General features: G+C 48.8%; 1 protein-coding gene and 1 pseudogene across 5 annotated transcripts; one reads left to right on the top strand and one right to left on the bottom strand.

Moving 5' to 3' along the window:
- LOC119842653 overlaps positions 1–22,472 on the top strand; it is a 1,040,433-nt pseudogene that overhangs the window by 878,156 nt on the left and 139,805 nt on the right.
- Positions 1,562–20,295, bottom strand: LOC119843335 (zinc finger and SCAN domain-containing protein 2-like). 5 transcript variants are annotated; one of them, XM_038372564.2, is made up of 5 exons: positions 19,774–20,294; positions 12,993–13,069; positions 12,284–12,409; positions 11,589–11,702; positions 1,562–6,733 (listed from the first exon to the last, which is right to left on the bottom strand). In XM_038372564.2, the coding sequence occupies exons 3-5, from the start codon at positions 12,315–12,317 to the stop codon at positions 5,517–5,519; spliced, it is 1,365 nt and encodes a 454-aa protein (XP_038228492.1). In that variant the 5' UTR covers positions 12,318–12,409; positions 12,993–13,069; positions 19,774–20,294; the 3' UTR covers positions 1,562–5,516. The 5 variants fall into 5 exon arrangements, with proteins under 5 accessions (XP_038228492.1, XP_038228491.1, XP_038228495.1 ...); XM_038372563.2 differs by lacking the exon at positions 12,993–13,069; XM_038372567.2 differs by lacking the exon at positions 12,993–13,069 and having other exon boundaries at positions 19,953–20,294.

Raw genomic sequence — 22,472 nt, 5'->3', positions numbered from 1 at the left:
CTTGGCCATTTCTGCTGGCAGCAGAGGTCTCACTGGTGGCAGTAGTGTCGGCAAGAGTTCCCTACCTTGGCCAGCAGCTGACAGTGGACGACAGGGGGTGGATCACTCGCTGATCACCTGGTCTGTTCATTCCCTCTGGGGCACCTGGCCTTGGCCACTGTCGGAACTCAGGATACTGGGCGAGCTGGACCTTTGGGCTGACCCAGGATGGCTGCTCTTACACTTGCCACCAGCATTGCAGTAGGCCCAGCGATGGTGGGGGTGACCGCAGGGGAGAAAGCTGAGGGGGCGCCAGCAATGGTGCTGGGGGGTTTCCCCTCCCGCCGTCACCTCCCCTTTCCCCAATTTCCACCCCTTGACCCTGACCACGCCTCTCCTCCGATTTGCCCCCTTCGCCCCTTTTTAAACCCCTGTAAAAAGCAGTCAGCAGCAACTTATGTCAGGTAAGGGCAGGGTGAAGGGGCAGTGGCTTCAACAGATGTTACTGAGCATGCTCAGTTCGTGTGAGCACCCTGCCCCTCCCCTGTCATGGTCCAGCGTGAAGAGCTTTCCAAGGTTTGGAATACAGAGACCTCGGCCTGCTTCGTTTCCATGGCAACAGCCACCGTTCACGTTTATAACCCCCCCTTTTTTTTTTAAAGTTACGGAAAAAGAAGGGGCCAAAAACCCAGTTACCATGCAAAGTATTAAATAACAATATCCCTTATTCGTTGGGAGAAGAGTGTTTTATAAGGAAAATCTCCTGTAGATGAGGGAAATCCCCTCCCATCCCCCAAAAACCCTCCAGGCCCATAGAAAGGTCTGAAACCCCAGAGCTCTGACATGTCTGGAATCTGCCCTCTGCAGTGCTCAAGGTTGAGCTTCCCACCTGGCTGCTGCATCCACCAAAGGCCATTTTTACCCATTATTCAAGACAAAGGACTCTGGGAGTTTGAGAAACTCAATTTAACTTGATTATTCCCAAGCGGGAAATCAGAAGTCAAAGCCCCCCTCCCCACCCAATGCCCAGCCCCGCTCAGCACGGTGCATTTCGACCCCAGCCCAGCCCTGCTCCCGGCTCCTGCAGGCACCAGCAACAGTGACCTCTTACAGAAGAGGGGAGAGGATCCGAGAGACGCCCAGGCTCTGGTCACAAAAGCGAACTCTCTGCGAGCAAGAAACCCAGGGAGCAGCATCTCCAATCCCAGCTGAGACATTTGGGATGTGTGGGGGAGATAGGCAAGGTAGGGAGAGCTTCCGTCATTCCCACCCCAAATCCATGGCAACACAAGTGCCCCATTTTCCCTCTGCAGGCCAGCGATCTGCACACCCCAGCCCTTAGGCTCCTTGGGGGCAAAGCAGAGATGAGCAATGACTGCATCTATAGAAATCGTTAGCCTCCAGCGTTCTGCGCTGGCTCTGAGGCACAGGTCCCTCCAAGCTGTCTGCCCACCCCGCTTCATTACACTCGACTTCTGGACACCCACAATGCGCACAGATTGGCTGCAAAGCAATGCCCTCTCCTGTTCACTAGCTTCACCTCAGTTCAACGCTCTCCCAGCACATGGCACCTAGTTGGGTCTATAGTGTCACCAAATAGAAGTTTATTTGCTAGAACTTTACAATGAAGATTCAGAGCGAAGCAAGTACAAGGATGGGAAATGTTTGGTTACGATAAAGGGAATATATAAAATGCAATCTCAGGACTATGCTTATTAACAAGTTTTTTTCCCATCTCCTAAGGCATTTCTCACCCAAAAGTCAATCTGTATAATGCTCGTCCAGAGCTGGAATCCACTTGAAGACACTCACGCTGGCAGACTATTGCCTCCAGAATGGACACTGTCTCAGAATGGACACTGTCTTGTACCTTCTTTCCCTTTCACGTGGTGCCAGACCTTGTAGCTTTTTTGAGACCCAGGATGTTTCATTAACTCCAGTTTGTCCCCTGTTCAAGGTCTTTTTCTTGGACACTTTTGTGCTTTGTAAAGGCCCACGCCCGCACCTTGTCTACACTTGGCTGGGTTGGCTTGAAAGATGTCGACTGTTCTCACTCTAGGCTGAGTTGGCTCTGAGAGCCACCCCACCCCAAGTGACCAGCTTCACCTCCAGGAGCTTGGGAATGCAATATTCTACACCCTTAAAACATTTCCCATGCGTATCTCCAGCAATAACAACACCCGCACACAGCCCCCTTTGGTGAAGTATCATCCAGATGGCGATCATAGAGAAACAGTCCTGTCTGGGTATGTCGAGGCAAGTTCCTGGGTATACACTTGAAACTGTCTACCTGCATCCGTTTTCAAACTTAAGGCACTTGGGTCACAGCTCTTTGTTGCCACTGGCCTCGGTGATGGGGCTCACCCTGAATTTTGGAAAGGACAAAATGCTGACTTCCCCACCTTTCTTCTCAGCTCCGCTCAACCTCCTGGGAATCAGGAGACACCCCCATCACTTCCTTGGAGGGCTCATTAAGAGCCCTTTAGATTCACCTTCTTGTCTCCCTGGCCCCCATGCAGCGAATGCCACCTCAGTTGTCTGGCTCTCAAAAGCAAACCCTGCGGGATTCCGGCTGCGTCTCTCTCCCCTCCCATGCTGCCCCATCTGACTGTATCTTACATCTCTGCTAGGGGTCAGACGTAACTTCCTGCCCTGTTTCAGCCTCTGCTTTTTGGACAGCAACTCTCACATTCGCCCGTCAGTGTTTGTGGCTGTTTATCATGATCACTGTTCAAACGACGCTAACATCTCAGGGCAAAGGCTGGGGAAAATGTTTAGGTGCTGGAACTTGGGGTGCTGGCTTGAAGTGGTTTCCATCATATATAGGGTTTACAAGTTGGTTCAATAGCTCTCAGCACCCCCACTGTACAAAATTGTTCCAGCACCCCTGGGAAAATGGCAAAAAAATAAAATAAGGGCTATACTGGCATCTGGTCAGTTGCCTCATGAAGCCCCCAGTTAATCTGGTCTACATCCTGTCATACAACACTAATATCCAAGTCTGTGACCAAATGGCCAACAGGAAAGAGAGAACAGGCCACCCTACGGGGGGTTATAGTACACTTCCATGTTCATATCAAGTGAAATCCAGGACATGTTGTATTTGACTCAAATGCAGGAGAACAGCTTTACCTGAGTTCTCCTGTAAACTGCCTTTTGCCTGTTGCACTTTGTGCCTTGTGTTATGTATCAAAATTTTAGCCTCATCATAACAAAGGGGGAAAAGAAAGAATGAAGGAAAGAAACACCTCCATCACCACAAAACCTTCCCACCTGCAAACAAACAGAGCTTAGCTGGCAAAAGCCCACAAACCTCTTTACCAACAGATGGAAACTGGGATTTAGGTTCAGAATGATCCTACTGTGTCTGGGATTTATTTGAATTCCCCCTTCGGGTCTGTGATGCTATTGGCTCCAGTCCTCCTGATTTAGGATCAAAGTAATCAAAGCCAATTCTTAAGCATGGAGACCTGAGAACACTGTGCTTTGTGCCACTTTGGGAACTACAGGGGTAGGATAAAGGGAAGATAAATTCTCCATGGCATGGACAGAAGATCCATGAAATTAAGGGGGGAAATGATGAAATTAATAGGCATCAAGTTTAAAACAAACAAAAGGAAATACTTCTTCACACAGCGCACAGTCAACGTGTGGAACTCAGTGCCAAGTGATGTTGTGAAGGCCAAAATTAAACTGGGTTCAAAAAAGAATTAGATAAAAAGAATAGGTCCATCAATGGCTATTAGCCAACATGGACAGGGATGCAACTCCACGTTCTAGGTGTCCCTAAGCCTCTGATGGCCAGGAGGTGGGACTGAATGACAGGGGATGGATCATTTGATAATTTCCCCGTTCTGTTCATTCCCTCTGGCCATTGTCGGAAGACAGGATACTGGGCAAGCTGGTCCATCAGTCTGTCCCAGTATGGCTGTTCTTAAGGTAAAACTAGGAAGAGGGGAGTGAAGCGGTCTTGGGGAAAGGCAAGAATTCTTCTGTCTCACCGGGTTGTCCTCAAGTAACACAGAGGCTAATACAAAACATTTTTCTATCCCTGCCCGAACCCATTTATAATCTGTTCAGTTATGCCATTCTGTTTTATTAAAAAACAAAGAAGTCTTTGGGACGACCCCAAGCAAGATAAGAAGAACTGGGGATGAGTCACGGTGTCCCTGAAGCGGGAACTCGGTAACTAACACTCACCCTGCTAAGCGAGTTCAGTGTGGGTCCGGATTAGAAAATGGGGTGAAAGTTTGGCCAGGGTCAGAAGGAAATGCGCTAGCTATCCCTGTTCACACTTCCTAATCTAAGAGAACACTCAGAGGTTGAGGGTGGTGAAGCTGAGAGGGGATTCCTAGCCCTCCAGGCTTTTCTAAGGATCCTACTTGGGGTCCTAGGGAAAGTAGACCCTGTCAATTTTTCATTGCAGGAGGAGCAGGGGCGTGAACAATAGGAGAAATCATCTTCCTAACCCCATCCCTTCCACCTCCTCTTATTCCATGATCCCCAAATGCCCGATAGCCCCAGCACTCAGCTCCCCCTGCTTCCCAGCTCCAATATTTAATACTCCAGCTCTATTCCCAAAACCTGTCCCCCTTGGTCTCTTAACCTTTGATCCCCCAGAGCCCAGCACCCTTGTAGATTTGGTGAGATGAGGAGTTATCAGCCCCCCAGGGACACTCGCCCTGCAGGGAACAGCTCCAGGTAAACGGGGGAGCCCAGCCCAGGGGCTGGTGGAAGATGGGGGGTGGGGACATGGGTCTAGAGTGAAGGTGGGACCTGACACCTTCTCCTCATCTCCGTGGCAGGGAGATCCTGGCTGGGAGGGGAAGGGAGGGGGGGAACTTCAGCCAGGCTGAGGGAGCGTCTGGAGGAGTTTTTCTCTCTCCCTTCCCCCACCTGTGGCCCATTCGCTCAGCATCCAGGGCTGCAGCAGGGAGGAGGGCTGATGGGGGCTTCTCCTCCTCTGCCTGGGGTTTGCTTAGACCAGGCAGAGCCAGAGGGTCACTGACCAGCTGCTGCTGCGTCCTCACCCCAGCAATGGGCTTCTGGATCCCTGAGAGCCAAATGCCCCTGATGTGAGTGGGAATGAGGAAACAGATTTTTTATTTTTTTAACACGGTAGCCAGCCCTAGTCAGGGCACTGGTAGAATCTCTCTCCTGTTGTCCAATAACTGCTTTGTCTAGGCTACAAAGTTTTGCCGGCATAGCTATGTTGGCTAAGAGTGTGGGGAAAAACCCCCCCAGCCATGCTAGAAAAACTCTGAGTGTAGACACAGCTAGTGCTTCTGTGGGTTTGGCTAATCTCCTTACAGGAGGCTGTTTAGCTGTTTGGGCAGAAGATCTCTGTTGGCTTGCGCTGCTTATCCACTAGGTGACTGCCAGCAGAGCTATTCCGGCCAAGGCTCTGTAGGGTAGACAGGCCTGTTAACTCTGCCTGAAGTATTTTCCACGCTAAGGATGTTTAAGAGGTATCTTCCCTGTATGGATTTGCTGATGCCTAATATAAATTGGAGCCCCAGTTGTAGCATCTCCCCCATTCAAGGTTTCTTTCCTGCATGGAGTTTCTTGTGCACGCTAAGGTTTGATCTCCGATTAAAGCTTTTCCCGCAATCAGGGCATTTATAGGGTTTCTCTCCTGTGTGGAGTCGCTGATGCACACTGAGGTTTGATCGCTGACTGAAACTTTTCCCACACTCAGTGCATTTATAGGGTTTTTCTCCCGTGTGGAGCCTCTTGTGTCTGTTCAGGGTTGAGTTTTGATTGAAACTTTTCCCACAGTCCACACAGGTATAGGGCTTCTCTCCTGTGTGGGTTCGCTGATGTGAAATAAGGGATGAGCTGTCACTATAGCTTTTCCCACAGTCGGGACATTTATAGGGTCTTTCTCCCGTATGGAGCATCTGATGCTTCACAAGCTGCGTACTCCACCTGAATCTTTCCCCACAGTTAGGGCACTGATAGGGTGTCTCTCTTGTGTGGATTCTCTGGTGTAAGATAAGGGTTGAACTCCGCATGAAACATTTCCCACAGTCGAAGCATTTATAAGGGATCTCTCCTGTGTGGAGTCTCTGATGTGTAACAAGTTCTGAACTCCACTTCAAGTTTTCTCCACAGTCTAAGCACGTATAATGTTTCTCTCTGGCATGGGTTATCATGGATGTATCTCCTGCATGGATTATTTTGTGCGTATTAAGCTGTGATCTCTGACCGAAACTTTTTCCACACTCGGTACATTTATAGGGTCTCTCTCCCGTGTGGATTATCGTGTGTGTATTCAGGTGTGATCTCTTACTGAAGCTTTTCCCACACTCGGTACATTTATAGGGTCTCTCTCCCGTGTGGATTCTCTGATGAGAAATGAGGTTTACTCTCTGAATGAAGCTTTTCCCACACTCGGTACATTTAAAGGGTCTCTCTCCAGTGTGGATTCTCTGATGGGCAATAAGGTTTGAACTACGACTGAAGCTTTTCCAACATTCAGTGCACGTGTACTTTCTCTCTTCTGTCTGGATTTTCTGTTGGGCTGTGGTTTCCTTGGGATTACTGAGTCCTCTCCTACAATTAATGGCTTTACCCACTTCTTTCCCTTTGTGCCTCTCTGACTTGTGCTGATTCTCCCAGACTTTTACCTGTTCAGCATTCTGGGAAAAATTCTCTTTGGATCTTCCCGATAACATCCTATGCAGTTCCTGTTGCTCAGGACTTTCCTGCTGTGGATTCTCTTCCTTGATCTCACTCACTGTACCTTCACCTGCTGAAACAGAGAATCCAGACAGGAGTCATTCTCTGTGCTTGGGGGAAATGAAATAAAGGGGAACAGCAAAGGGGAAATACGACAAGAACCATTGGGAAGACTGAGAAAGGTAAAATGTATTAATCCATCTATAATTTTTCCTTCCCTGAAGTGGTTACAATTGGATTATTTCTCCTCATCTTCCAAGCACAAAGGCTCTTTTTTGTCTTTAACCTCTCTGTCTTCACAATGTAGGTGGATCGGGGCAGAGAACTGACTGCCTCTCTGACTCCCCAGCCAACTTCCCCTTCGAAAAGACAAACTATAAATGACGATGAATAATCATTAGCCATCGCCAGGCAGGATACGCTATCTACTTAGTTATCTGTTCTACAAATGATAAAATCCCCCATCCTCTAAATATAGCTTACATTCTTTGCTCCTAGATGTATATATTTACATTTAGATGGATTAAAACCCACATTGTTTGCTTGCACCCAGTTTATCAAGTGATCCAGATCGCTCTGTATCAGTGACCTGGCCTCTTCGTTATTCACCAATCCCCCCAATTGGCGTGTCACCGGCAAACATTACCAGTGATGATTTTATGTTTTCTTCTAGGACATTGAAAAAAAATGTTAAATAGTGTAGGGACAAGAACCAATCCCTGCAGGACCGCACTGGAAATAGATCCACTTGATGGCAATTCCCTGTTTACAGTTACATTTCGAGATCTATCAGTTAGCCAGTTTTTAATCCATTTAACGTGTGCCGTGTTAATTTGATATCATTGTCATTTTTTTAAATCAAAATGACATGTAGTACCAAATCAAACGCCTTACTGAAGTCTAAGTATATCTTGATTTTAACAAAGCTTTTGACATTTCCCTAGTTTGCTTATGAGAATGTCTTGTGGTTAGATGAAATTACTATCAGCTGGGTGCACAACTAGTTTAAAGACCATACCCAAAGGGTAGTAATCAATGGTTTGCTGTCAAACTAAGAGGGCATGTCAAGTGGGGTCCCACAGGGGTCAGTCCTGGATCCAGTACTATTCAGTATTTTCATTAATGACTTGGATAATGGAGTGGAGCGTATGCTTATCAAATCTGTATATAACATCAAGCTAGGAGGGGTTGCAAGCACTTTGGAGGACAGGATTAGAATTCAAAGCAACTTTGGCAAATTGGAGAATTGGTTGGAAATCAGCAAGATGAATTTCAGTAAAGAAAAGTGCAAAGTGCTACACTTAGGAAGGAAAAATCAAATCCACAACTACAAAATGGGGAATAACTGGCTGGGTGGTTGTACTGTTAAAAGGGATCTGGAGGTTATAGTGGAGCACAAATTGAATAAGAACCAATGATGTGGATGTGAAAAAGACTAATATGATTCAGGCATGTATTATCAGGAATGTTGTATGTAAGACACAAAGTAATTGTCCTGCTCTGCTTGATACTGGTGAGGCCTCAGCTGGAATATTTTGTCCAGTTTTGGGCACCACACTTGAAGAAAGATGGTGGAAAAACTGGAAAAAGTCCAGAGGAGAGCAATAAAAATATGAGGTTTAGAAAACCTGACCTATGAGGAAAGGTAAAATAAACTGGGCATGTTTAGTCTTGAGAAAAGAAGACCGAGGGGGGACCTGATAACAGTCTTCCAATATGTTAAGGACTGTTATAAAGAGGACAGTGATGAACAGTTCTCCATATACACTGAAGATAAGAGAATAAGTAATCAGCTTAATCTGCAGCAAGGGAAATTTTGGTTAGATATTAGGAAAAGTCTTTCTAACTATAAGAACAAGAACATAAGAATGGCCATACTGGGCCAGACCCAAGGTCCATCTAGCCCAGTATCCTGTCTTCCGGCAATGGCCAATGCCAGGTGGCCTAGAAGGAATGAACATAACAGGTTATCATCAAGTGATCCATCCCCTGTAACCCATTCCCAGATTCTGGCAAACAGAGGCTAGGAACAGCATCCCTGCCCATCCTGGCTAATAGCCATTGATGGACCTGTCCTCCATGAATGTATCTAGTTATTTTTTAAACCCTCTTATGGTCTTGGCCTTCACAACATCCTCTGGCAAAGAGTTCCATGGGTTGACTGTGCGTGGTGTGAAGAAATACTTCCTTTTGTTTGTTTTAAACCTGTCACCTATTAATTTCATTTGGTGACCCCTAATTCTTGTGTTATGAGGAGTAAATAACACTTCCTTGTTTACTTTCTCCACACCAGTCATGATTTTATTGACCTCAATCATATCCCCCCTTAGTCATCTCTTTTCCAAGCTGAAAAGTCCCAGTCTTATTAATCTCTCCTCATATGGGAGCCATTCTAACCCCTAATCATTTTTGTTGCCCTTTTCTATACCTTTCCCAATATAGAATAGTTAAGTACTGGCATAGGCTTCTGAGGGAGGCTGTGGAATCCCCATCATTGGAGGTTTTTAATAACAGGTTAGATAAATACTTGTCAGGGATGGTCTAGGTATACTTAAGAAGATAAGAACTGCCACACTGGGTTAGATCAAAGGTCCATCTAGCCCAGTATCCTGTCTTCCGACAGTGGCCAAAGCCAGGTGCTTCAGAGGGAGTGAACAGAACAAATGATCATCAAGTGATCCATCCCCTGTCCTCAGAGCACAGGGCTCAACTAGATGACCTCTCAAGGTCTGTTCCAGCCCAACATTCCTGTGTGTCTCTGAATCCCTAGAAAAGCCCAGATTTGTGGGCAGGTTCTAGATTTGTGCAGGAAGTCCACGCACTCTCCTTAATAGTCACGCTCCAGAAGGGGAAAGCCTGGGAGGTTCCAGGTAGGACACTCAGGTTCAGTAGGGATGAGAGTTTGGGGAACCTGGAACAGACCTTTCCCCCATCCATGATGATCAAAGATGCTGATCTGACACATGGAGGAATATGAGAGACTTTGGGTACCTGAACCACTAATTTCTAATTATCTGCCTGAGGGGTCGATGATTTAGTTCTTATTTTATGTATCTAATTTGCATCTGCTTAGTCAGTTGATCTAGACACGGCACATTAGCTCAAATGGAGGTTCTTTTAATCTGTAGAAGCCTTAAGTTAGAGCCCTGCATGGGACTAGTGTAGACTCACTGCCATAATAGCGGAAGCAGGACGGGAGTGGGTGTGACGGGTTCAGTCACAGAGATCCCCTTGGGATCCCCTTGTCACCTGATGTGATGAATTTACCTCCAAGCTCGTTTTCCCTGCCAGCTTGGGACTCCAGAACCCTGCCTTGTTGAGCCAGACACGCCAGCCTGCTGCAACACACACCCAGGTCTGGGCCACGCCCCCAACCTGCAGACTTTAACCCAAACCTGCTCAGAAGTAAATTCAGCACATCAGGTGACAGTCTCAAGGGGGGTCTCTGTGACCGAACTCGTCACAGTGGGATTAAAAAGAGTTGCGCACAGGACTCTACCTTAAAGTCATGAGCTCCTCAGAGCAGATACTGTCCTTCATGAGGGCTTAGTAAGCAACCAGCACCCAGTAAACAAACAGGACAAGTATAGCTGGGGGGAAAACTGTTTGGTTGAATAGTTTATTCATTAGAAAATGCAGTTTCATTTGACCAGAAAGTATTTGTGGATTTGTATCAAGTTCGGAGAATACTTTCAACCGACACCAAACACCCGAAATGTTGTAGAATGGCTTAAACAGAACGATTCGCTACTACAAGTGACACGGAATAGTCGCCAGGCCAGGAAAGGTGAGGGTGAACGAGTCTAGATACCAATGGGGAGGGCATTCATGTCGGATGTGGGAGACCAATGTTTCCATCCCTCCTCCAATGACTGTTTTCTTTTAAGTAGAGAAGCTTCAATGGGAGAGACTGAGTGAAGCCTACATCAGAAGATCCCATAGTCCAGTGATTGCAGCACTTTTTCTGAGAGGCGGGAGACCCAAGTTCAAATCCCTTCTTCCCATCAGGCAGAGAAAGGAACTGAAATGGTGCTGGGCGAATACCAGAGTTCAGTGGTTCTCAAACTTCATTGCACCATGACCCCCTTATGCCATGACACCCCCCCACCCCTGGACAGCAGGACAGTAGACTGAGCTCCAGGCAGGGGAACTGAAGCCACAACCTGAGCCCCACTGCCCTGAGCAGGGCGGGCTGAAGTCTGAGCCCTGCGTCCCAGAGCAGAAGCCCTCAGGCTTCGGCTTCAGTCCCAGGTCTAACACTGGCCCAGTGACCCCATTAAAACAGGGTTGCGATCCACTTTGGGGTCGTGACCCATCGTTTGAGAACCGCTGTCCTAGTCCCTGGGCTAAAGGTTGTCAGTTGTCCTCCCTTGCCCCATCCCACCAGGTGTTTTGTGCAAGAAACAGCTTAGACACCTGAATCCAGGGGTTCCCAGCTGTGGATCGCCAGCAGAAATAGACGTCTCCCTTCTGCCTAGGCGTCAAAATCCCATCATAGGATGCAGCTTAGGACACACCCCTCTCTCCTGAGCATCTCCCCCATTGGCTAATTTAGGCGGCTCCCCACCTAAAATGTTGGCGCGGAGGTGGGATGAGAGGGAGACAGAAAGGCTGTTGATGGCCTGAACAGCTCCACCTGCTGCTACTACATTTTGAAGCTAGAGAGAGAGGTTAAAAAAGGAAGAGAGACTCCGTGCTTGGACGATGAGGCAGAATAAGCCAATCGTTTGATGCAGCAGCTCCTGGCAGTTGACAGCCAGAAATAGTCAGGCAGCTTTGAGTGACATCTGTCATCAGGATACGACACTTGCTGGCTACAACCCAGACCTGGGTGAGATGAGGCAACACCTTGTGGGGGAGGGGGAAGTCACAGTTTTTTTCCCCCTTCGCTCAACAGAGGGTTTCTGTGTCCGAAACCAACAACTCACCCATAGGGATGCCTCTTGGGATCTCTCCTTCCTCGGAGGCCTGAAGATCCGGAACCCACAGCTCTTCCCCTTGTTCCAGCTGGGTGATCAGCTCAGGTTTGGGAATGGGATATCCTGCTCAGGGGGAGTGAAATCAGGCAAGATCAGCATGTGTCAGGCATTGGGGGAGTATTTGTCACAAAGCACATTCCCCTGTTTTTAACCTGTGCTGAGGGGATGTGGAATCCAAACCAACTGTGGTGCCCAGTGATCACTCAGTACTCACCATGATTGTGAGAGCTCCGCTTTATTTCCACTCTGTGTGCGTAACAACAAGAACTTCACTGCCCCACCTCTCCCAGATTCTGTCCAGGAAGCTCAGCCCTTAAAGGCACAGCCCCTAATACCACACAGATAGGAACATGGCCTTCAAGCCTCCTACAAGAGGCACATCTTTGTGTGTGGTGGTGGGGGCGTGGGGAACTTGTGCCTGTGGCACTGTTTCCACCCCTGGAAAGCTGGAGGGATGGGGGTGAACTGGCATCCTCACTGCATGGCTGGCTCCCCAGTCCCATGGGAAGGGTGCGCAGATGAAAGTCTCACACTGGATCGGGAGACTGGGAAATCTAACTGACCAGGAAAGAACCTGAGCAGAAAAACTGGGCACATCACAGACCCCACGGCTTCTAATAACCGAGGGCACAGGAATCCCTTACCCAGCGAGGTCACCGTCTCGTAGTTCTCCTGCATGACGTCCCTGTAGAGGGCTCTCTGAGTGGGATCCAGCAGAGCCCCCTGCCCCTGGGTGAAATAGACAGCCACCTCTTCAAAGGTCACCACCCCTGAAACAACAAGAGTCCCCCACTCAGCACCTGCTACCCCAGCCACAATCCCATGAGTCACAGGGGAGGAGGGCCGATAAAATTGAAGCTCTGGGGGGTCACAGAGGAGCAGAATCCCACCCCCACCTTGCTCAGAGCAGCCAGGAGGCTTCAGCATGGGGAGAAGGGGAGAGCTCCTTGTCCCTCCCAGCTGATGGAGGAGGGCAGAAGCCTTCCCGGTTATCACACACCTACTAGCCAGAGGCTGATACAGGAGATGGAGCCCTCAGCAGGGTCCAGGGACATGAATCCCAAACCCCTCCCCATTCCCTGCAGCTGGGAGTGAGGGGACGGGGCATCTCCCCTGGGCCTCACCGCTGTGTGTCCCTTTCATATTCCACAGCAGCCCTGGCTAGTAGGTTCAAGTTCCAGCATTGAGATTTTTCCTAGCTCTGTCCCCACCCCGGGGAAATTCCCACTCCCTGACAACAGGGAGGTTCCCTTCCCAGCAAGTTTTCACACCTTGCCCTGTCCCCTTTTTCACCCTGTTTCCTGCCCCGCCCCATGGTACCAACCCAGCCGCAGCTCCCTGAAAATCCCCTACCTGAGCCGGTATCACTGCAGCCATTCCCCTGCCCCCGGCCCTGGGAGGATGGGACAAGCTGGGGGTTACTCTGCAGCCTGTCGGGGCAAGAGGAGCGATGGGGGAGGTTTCAGAAGGGGCTGGAGTCCATTTCACAACCCCGACGCTCCCTGGGCCCCTTCCCGGCAGACAGACACTCTGGACCCTGCCCCACTGGGTCACTTTACTCCAGCACAGACCCGGCCCCTTCTCCCAGGACCGAAACCACCAAGACTTTTAAACCCTCCCAGTAACAGAGACTTTGGCCCAAAGGCTAGAAAAGAGCAGAATCAAAGGAGCCGCGTTTTGGAGCTTACATGGAGCCCAGAAGAGCTCTTGCATAGCTCACAAGTTTGCCTCTCTCACCAGCAGAAGATGGTCCAATAGAAAATATCACCTCCTCTAGGTTGTCTCGCTAGATTTTTTTAAGGCCATAAGGGACCGACACACTTCAGAGCAACGGCCCCTGTATTTTTCTAATAAGTGATCCTGCCAAGGCCCCAACTTTCAGGCTTTGCCTTTCTTGGGCATAGACCTGTGTCCCTCTCCCTCCTGACCGGGATATTACTTGGCTGCACGGTCCTCTGACTATACTGTGATATCCCCAGCCAAAGACAGACCGCCTCAGCATCTCCCCTCGGAGACGGTATGCGACGTGACTGCCACAGGTATAACTGACTACATAGCTGTTTCTAAGCAAGCAGATTTCAAAAGCATTACAGAGAAAGCATATTAAATACAATAAAAAGAACCTACACACATGGTAATAAGCCTACCAGAGATCACCCCCTCACTTCAGCAAGGGCTCTCGATGGCAATTAGGCCTTTGGTTCCCACACAGGGCCTTTCCCTGTGGTCATAAGAAGCCCATCAAAGCTTCAACTCAGTCTTATGGGGCTTCAGGAGGCCAAAGTCCTTCCAGTACTTTCCTAAGGACCGGGGTCCGCCTAGGGCCAGAGGTCCTGTCTGTTTGCTGGGTTCTGAGTCAGTTTAAAACCAAAAAAGAAAAGGAGTACTTGTGGCATCTTAGAGACGAACAAATTTATTTGAGCATAAGCTTTCGTGAGCTACAGCTCACTTCATCGGTTGCATCCGATGAAATGAGCTGTAGCTCACGAAATTTATGCTCAAATAAATTTGTTAGTCTCTAAGATGCCACAAGTCCTCCTTTTCTTTTTTGCGAATACAGACTAACACGGCTGCTACTCTGAAACCTGTTATTATGCAAGAAGTTTAAAACCAGGTTGTCTTACCAAAAATTTTTTCCTTGTCTTTTGGGCCCTGGAGAACCCAGCTGGAACTAATCTAGGTGACCCTCTCTCCTAGGGGATGGTGTATCTCTGGAGATGTGACCACCAGAGTGAATTTGCCTAATCACGCCCCCCTGCTGTTGTCCTATTTGCCCTTCCCATGGTGGAAGTTCATCCAATCCCTCAATAACACACAGACTACTGTGTTTTTAGTACAATGGACTCCAATTTATTAAACTCAGTTCAATAAGGTTTAACCCAACACACCAAGGTTTGTTCAGGATATTACAGGCTACTGACCCAGGGACCATTAGATCAGATAGTCAAACGGTTCTCAAACTATGGGGCGGGCCTCCCAAGGGAGGCACAGGAATGTGTCAAGGGAAGAATGAGCTGTGTGTTTTTTAGGGCGGTTGTTTTATTTTTTTTTAATTTTAAAAGAGCTCTTGCTGTCAATCATCGGTGGCTGGGGCTCACGCAAAAGGGCTGTGCACACCTGGAAAGCAGGGATAAAGGGTACAGCTGGGCGCTCCTACCCCCCCCCATTTCCTCACTGGGAGGCAGCTGAGACTCGGGCTCTCCTTCCCTCCCTCACCTGGAGGCAGCGGGTCACTGGCTGTCCGCCTTGGGGGGGAGGGGGGCGCAGCGCCACAGAAGTAAGGGTGGCAATGGGATGTTAACTCTGCTGTAAAAAGTGATATAGACGAATATCAAACTTTTCACGTGGCCACCCTTACTTCTGTGCTACTGCTGGCGGCGGCGCTGCCTTCAGAGCTGGGTGCCTGGCCAGCAGCCGCTGCTCTCCGCTCTGCCTTCGGAGCTGGGTGGCCGTATATGTATTTGGAGGGGCGTAAACGACGACAGACACAAAGAAGGGGGGCCCGATCAAAAAAGTTTGAGAATCACTGATATAGTCCGATGTATAAAATCTACAACACAGGCCTAAGAATTTCATCTGGACACCCCATGCACTGAGCCCAATAACTTGTGTTCGGCTAAAGCACACTGTCCAGAAAGGCCTCTAATCTCTTCGGAAGACATCAATAAAGGAAGAATCCATCTCCTTCCCTTGGTGGTTTGTTCCAATAGTTAATGATTCTCCCCATTAAAAATGTGCCTTATTTCTCATTTGAATTTGTCTGGCTCCAGTGTCCAGTTACTGGTTCCGGTTATGCCTTTCTCCACTCATAAAGTCCCTTCCCAAGTTGGTATTTTCTCCCTGTGAAAGGATTTTTATATGCCATCATCAACTCACCTCCCAGTCCTCTTACTGCTAAAATAAATAGCTTGAGCCCTTTAAGTCTCTCACTGTGGATTGTTTTCGCCGCCCCTTCAATCAATGTTGTGGCTCTTTTCTGCACCCTCTCCAATTTTTCAGAATGTGGACCCTGGAAATGTACACAGCACTACAGTACCTGTCTCACCAAGGTCATGGACAGAGGTAAAACCACCTCCTTCCTCCTATTCCTTTGCAACAGCACCACACTGGGAGCTCCTGTTCTTTGTCCGTCATGACCCCGAAATCCTTTGCGGAGTCACTGCTTTCCAGGATACAGTCTCACATTCTGAAGGTTTGGCCTGCATTCGTTGGGCCTGATTTTCCAAAGTAGGTGCCTAAAAATGCAGCACTTAAGAGGCCCCAGTCATATACATCAGGATGCCACAAACACATAAGAACATAAGAGCAGCCATACTGTGTCAGACCAATGGTCTATCTAGCCCAGTATCCTGTCTTCTGACAGTGGTTAGTGCCAGGTGCTTCAGAGGAAATGAACAGAACAGGTAATCATCAAGCAAAATCTCTTCCCAATATCCTAGTGCAGACAAGGCCCAGCATGTATTTCACCTGGAGCAAAGCAAACAGACCTTTCCGCTTTGTGGGTTCTTTTTTATTCCGATTGTCTGATACAGGAGACTACGATTATGGAAATCCCCATCCCCAGCTGCAGGAGTTCCTGGTCTGCAGTACACAGACTGGAACTTTAAACACCTGAGAAGGGTTGCAAAACCATTTGCAAACTTCTGCAAGATGTTTATAGGGGGTTAGACTAAGATCGCTACTTCTCAACCATGGGTATGCATCCTCCTGGGGGTAAGCAGAGGTCTTCCGGGGGTACATCAACTCATCTAGAAATTTCTCTCATTTTACAACAGGCTACATAAAAAGCACCATCCAAGTCAGTACAAACTAAAATTTCAGACAGACACTGACTTGTTTATACTGCTCTATAGAGTGCAGACTATACACATGAGAACATAAGAATGGCACTACTGAGTCAGACCAAGGGTCCATCTAGCCCAGTATCCTGTCTTTCGACAGTGGCCAGTGCCAGGTGCCCCAGAGGGAATGAAATGAACAGGGAATCATCAAGTGATCCATCCCCTGTTGCTCATTCCCAGCTTCTGGCAAACACAGGCTAGGGACACCATTCCTGCCCATCCTGGCTAATAGCCATTGATGGACCTATCCTCCATGAATTTATCTAGTTCTTTCTTGAACCCTTTTATGGTCTTGGCCTTCACAATGTCCTCTAGCAAGGAGTTCCACAGGTTGACTGTGCATTGTGTGAAGAAATACTTCCTTTTATTGGTTTTAAACCTGCTGCCTATTAATTTCATTGGGGGTCCCCTAGTTCTTCTGTTATGAGAAGTAGTAAACAACACTTCCTTATCTACTTTCTCTACACCAGTCATGATTTTATAGACCTCAAGCATATCTCCCCTTAGCCGTCTCTTTTCCAAGCTGAAAAGTCCCAGTCTTATTAATCTCTCCTCATACGGAAGCCGTTCCATACCCCTAATAATTTTGTTGCCCTTTTCTGAACCTTTTCCAATTCCAATATCTCTTTTTTGAGATGGGCAACCACATCTGCACACAGTATTCAAGATATGGGCGTACCATGGATTTATATAGAGGCAACATAATATTTTCTGTCCTGTTATCTATCCCTTTCTTAATTATTCCCAGCATTCTGTTCGCTTTTTTGACTGCCGCTGCACATGGAGTGGATGTTTTCAGAGAACTATCCGCAATGACTTCAAGATCTCTTTCTTGAGTGGGAACAGCTCATTTGTACACCATCATTTTAAATGTATAGTTGGGATTATGCTTTCCCATGGGCATTACTCTGCATTTATCAACATTAAATTTCATCAGCCATTTTGTTGTCCAGCCAGCCAGTTTTGAGAGCTCCTTTTGTAGCTCTTCACAGTCTACCTGGATATTAACTATCTTTGCTAATTTTGTATCATCTGCAAATTTTGCCACCTCACTGTTTACCCCTTTTTCCAGACCATTTATGAATATGTTGATTAGGACTGGTCCCAGAACAGGTCCCTGGGGGACACACTATTTACCTCTCTCCATTCTGAAAACTGACCATTTATACCTACTCTTTATTTCCTATCTTTTAACCAGTTACCAATCCATGAGAGGACCTTCCCTCTTATCCCATGGCAGCGTACTTTGCATAAGAGCCTTTGGTGTGGGGCCTTGTGAAAGGCTTTCTGAAAATCTAAGTGCACTATATCCACTAGATCCCCTTGGTCCACATGCTTGTTGACCCCCTCAAAGAATTCTAGTAGATTGGTGAGGCATGATTTCCCTTTACTAAAACCATATTGACTCTTTCTCTACAAATTATGTTCATCTATATGTCTGACAATATTGTTCTTTATTATAATTTCAACCAGTATGCCTTGTACTGAAGTCAGGCTTACAGGCTTGTAATTGCCAGGATCACCTCTGGAGCTCTTTTTAAAATTGGCATCACATTAGCTATCCTCCAGTCATCTGGGTACAGAAGCTGATTTAAATGATAGTTTACAGACTACAGTTAGTTCTGCAATTTCACATTTGAGTTTCTTCAGAACTCTTGGGGGAATCCCATCTGGTCCCGGTGACTTATTGCTGTTTAATTTATCAATTTGATCCAAAACCTCCTCTAATGACACCTCAGTCTGGGACAGTCCCTCAAATCTGGTGGAGGGATAGCTCGGTGGTTTGAGCTCTGACCTACTAAACCAGGGTTGTGAGCTCGATCCTTGAGGGGACCATTTAGGGATCTGGGGCAAAAATTGGGGATTGATCCTGCTTTGAGCAGGGGGTTAGACTAGATGACCTCCTGAGGTCTCTTCCAACTCTGAGATTCTATGATCTGTCACCTAAAAAGAATGGCTCAGGTTTGGGAATCTCCCTCACATCCTCAGCCATGAAGACTGATGCAAAGAATTCATTTAGTTTCTCCACAATGGCCTTATCGTCTTTGAGTGCTTCTTTAGCATCTCGATCATCCAGTGGCTCCACTGGTTGTTTAGGAGGCTTCCTGCTTCTGATGTACTTGAATTTTTTTTTGCTATTACTTTTTAAGTCTTTGACTAACTGTTCCTCAAATTCTTTTTTGGCCTTCCTAATTGCATTTTTACACTTCATTTGCCAGAGCATATGCTCCTTTCTATTTTCCTCACTAGGATTTAACTTACACTTTTTAAAGGGTGCCTTTTTGCCTCTCACTGCTTCTTTTACTTTGTTGTTTAGCCAGGGTGGCTCTTTTCTGGTTCTCTTACTATGTTTTTTAATTTGGGGTATACATTTAAGTTAAGCCTCTATTATGGCGTCTTTAAAACGTTTCCATGCAGCTGGCAGAGATATTTCACTTTTGGCACTGTACCCTTTAATTTCTGTTTCACTAACCTCCTCATTTTTGTGTAATTCCCCTTTCTTAAATTAAATGCTCCACTGAAATGGAAATACAATATTTATATTGCAATCGATTTATTTTATAATTATATGGTAACAATGAGAAACTCGGTAATTTTTCAGTAATAGTGACTGGGTATTTTTATGTCTGATTTTGTAAGCAAGTATTTTTTAACTGAGGTGAAGCTTGGGGGTACGCCAGACAAATCAGCCTCCTGAAAGGGAGAGAGTAGCTTGGAAAGGTTGGGAGCCACCGGACTATATGACCTTCTAAGCCCATGGTTCTATGATTTGCGGAGCCGGAAGTAACCCAAAGCCAGTTTGCACCAACTGTTGCTAAAAATAGGCTCTGTATGTTTCTACAGTGTTTTCAAGCCAAGCTCCACACCCACTGTAAACCGCTGTGGCTCCAACAGGGCCCGATCCCCAGCTAGGCGTCAATCAGCTGTAACCGCACCGGAATCAATGAGTCCAGATTCCATCTGGTGTGAATGGGCCATAGCTCCCCTCTGACCTGCTGGGAGCGACCCCCGTTTGCACGCGCTGAGGGTGCAGCTGCGGGCCGGGGGAGACGGGGGTGCAATGCACACACACACACACACACACACTTTGCACAGGTTCCCAAGGGGCGCCTGGCAACGTGAACATCCACGCCTAGCAAAGTGCCAGGAAGGCGCAGGCACGAACCAACCCCGCTGAGCTGATTTTTCAACCTCAAATCCCCAGCCAACGGCTCGGGGGGAGGCCGCATTAACCAGAGTCTGCCGGGGGAGGGTGGAACCTTGGTGGGGGGCAAAGGGCAGGTCTCTCTTACCTTCGCTCCAAGGGGTGTCCTCACTGGGGAGCAGGGGGCTGCTCAGCGGGGAGCGTCCGGAGGCCCCCCCCCCTCCTTGCGTGGAAGTTCTGTTTCCCTAGGCGGGGGTGTCCCGGGCAGGATGGGGTTTGCAAACTGGGGTGGGGGGAGCAGAGGGGATGCTACTCCCGGATATTCACCTTGCCAGAGCTCGGGGCGCGGGGGGGGGCTCCCGGAGCAGCAGCCGGGGCTGGCTCTTGCAAGGGACAACGCGGAGCTCCCTCCCGGAGCAACAAAGAGTTACTGTGTAGCGCGATTCACTTCCTGCTCCTGCGGTGGCTGCGTGACCCCCCCCCAGCTCCCGTCAGGGTCCTAGCGACGAACCGATCCCCTTGCAAGCCAGCCTGCCCCGAGCCGGGGGCAGCCTCTGCCCCGCCCTCCCGCAGCTGCCGGGGACCCCGGCCCGGGGGGGCGACTGGAGCTGCAGTTAGGGAGCCGGCCCCGCTGCAGCCGTTGCAAATGTTGCAAGCTGCTGCGGGCCGGCGTGGCCGGGCCTGAACTGGCTCCTGCAAAGGGCGGATCTTTGGTGACCAAAATGGCTTGAGCCCGGGCTTCTCTTTCATTACAAATCAAGCCCTGTCCTTGACCTCTGCAGAGGCTGCTCCCCTCTCTCGGGAGGGCGAATAGCAGTAAAGGGGGCAGATGGGAGGGGAGGGACGTGGGCAAAATCCGGGCAGGGGCTAAACTGACAGAAAGGACCGACAGCTAGGCAGGGGGAGGAGAGGGGCCTAGGGGCAAAATCAGAGGCAGGGGGTAGGGGTCAGGGTTGAGGCACTGCCAGGCAGTGGCAGAGAAGGGGAAAGCCCAAATGGGGCAAGCCAGGCAAAGAGGGCATGAGGGGCATGTCCTCTGGGCCTGCTTCCCAGGGCTGTTTTCTTGAAGGCGCAGGACATCCCTTTGTCTAGACAGGCAGCTCTTCCCTGTCGGACACTGTGCATTGAGCTGCTAAAGGAGACTCGATTCGGCGAAATAGTTTACCAGATAATAATAATGGTCACATATGTTTTTAGCATTTAAAAGAATCCATCACCAGTTTGCATTTCTGTGTGAAGCCTAGGCCAGTGGTTCTCAAACTAGGGCTGACGCTTGTGCAGGGAAAGCCCCTGGCGGGCCGGGCCGGTTTGTTTACCTGCCGCGTCCGCAGGTTCAGCCGATCGCGGTTCCCACTGGCCGCGGTTCTCGGCTCCAGGCCGATGGAGGCTGCAGGAAGGGCAACCAGCACGTCCCTCGGCCCGCGCCGCTTCCCGCAGCCCCCATTGGCCTGGAGCAGCGAACCGCAACCAGTGGGAGCCGCGATCGGCCGAACCTGCGGACGCGGCAGGTAAACAAACCGGCCCGGCCCGCCAGGGGCTTTCCCTGCACAAGCGTCGGCCCTAGTTTGAGAACCACTGGCCTAAAGTGAGCAGATGTCCCGATTTTATGGGGACAGTCCCGATATTTGGGGCTTTGTCTTTTATAGGTGCCTATTACACCCCTTTCCCTGTTCCGATTTTTTTACATGTGCTCTCTGGTCACCCTAGCCCCATATAGCAATTCGCACATTTGTCTTTGCTGTTGTTCTGATTGCCTGGCCTGGATGGCCTTTTTCCTGTAACCCACTGCAAACGGAGTTTCGCTCCTTTAAATTATTTACTTTTAAAAATGCTATTTTTGGCCACTGTCAGAAGACGGGCCATTGGTCTGACCCACTATTATTACCCTTAGTTCGTTATTTACCTTCGTTAACATTGTGCAGACAGATGTCCTTGTGTTAGTTAATTTATATTTTTAATAGTAAATCACTGAAAATGTGAATAGTTGCTTCAGCAATGACAAATCACAGAGTTTCTAGTCTCATGCTTCCTGTTTATATGCAGACACTAGTTTTGAATTCTAAATGTTCTTTCTTTCTCTCTTTCTTTGGCATCATATGACTTCAAGGCTGACTGATTTCCCGTGTTGGTGTCAAAATGTCTTCAGTTTCTTTTGATCGACCAGTAGGGATTGTCTTTGTCCACTTTTATTCGCTTCTCCATCCAGCATCCTCGTGCTTTTTCATGTCACCACGTGTGTAGAACTTGGCTCCCAGATATTCACTAGAGCAGCGGTGCTCAAATTTATGCCATCTGAGGATCCCCATTTTTATTTAAAACATTTGGGGGACCCCCAAGCACCCCGCTCAGCCCTTGCCCTGCACCCTTCTCTGAGGCCTCGCCTCTGTCCCACCCCTTCTCTGAGGCCCCAATCCCGCTCACTCCATTCCCCCTCCCTCCGTCACTTGCTCTCCCCACCCTTACTCACTTCCACCAGGCTGGGGCAGGGAGTTTGGTGCAGGAGGGGGTGTGGGCTCTGGGAGGGCGTTTGGGTGCAGGGTGTGGGCTTTGGGAAGGAGTTTGGGTGCAGGCTCTGGGAGGAAGTTTGGGTGCGGGGTGCGGGCTTTGGGAGGGAGTTTGGGTGTGGGCTCTGGGAAGGCGTTTGGGTGTGGGGTGCAGGCTCTGGCAGGGAGTTTGGGTGCAGGGTGCAGGCTCTGGGAGGGAGTTTGGGTGCAGGGTGCTGGCTCTGGTTTGGGCACCGGTGGTACCCGCACTTTCAGGGAACTTTTGTTGCTCTTGGTAAGGGACCATTCAAGCAGAAGTGTCCTGTTAACACCTCTGTAGTCTAAGGACAAAAAGGGGGCTTAG

The sequence above is a fragment of the Dermochelys coriacea genome, chromosome 14, assembly GCF_009764565.3.
Source record: "Dermochelys coriacea isolate rDerCor1 chromosome 14, rDerCor1.pri.v4, whole genome shotgun sequence".
Classification (NCBI taxonomy): Eukaryota; Metazoa; Chordata; order Testudines; family Dermochelyidae; genus Dermochelys; species Dermochelys coriacea.
Note: the sequence above shows the minus strand (reverse complement) of the source record. Positions and strands in the feature narration are given on the sequence as shown.

Bases quoted from the DNA above. Each gene is read 5' to 3' on its own strand.
- LOC119843335 (XM_038372564.2), bottom strand. From the start codon at position 12,317: ATGCAGGAGAACTACGAGACGGTGACCTCGCTGG. The intron at 11,703-12,283 runs GTAAGGGATTCC...CCCCCTGAGCAG, and splicing joins CGAGACGGTGACCTCGCTGG to GATATCCCATTCCCAAACCT. The intron at 6,734-11,588 runs GTGAGTTGTTGG...TCTCTGTTTCAG, and splicing joins CCCAAGAGGCATCCCTATGG to CAGGTGAAGGTACAGTGAGT.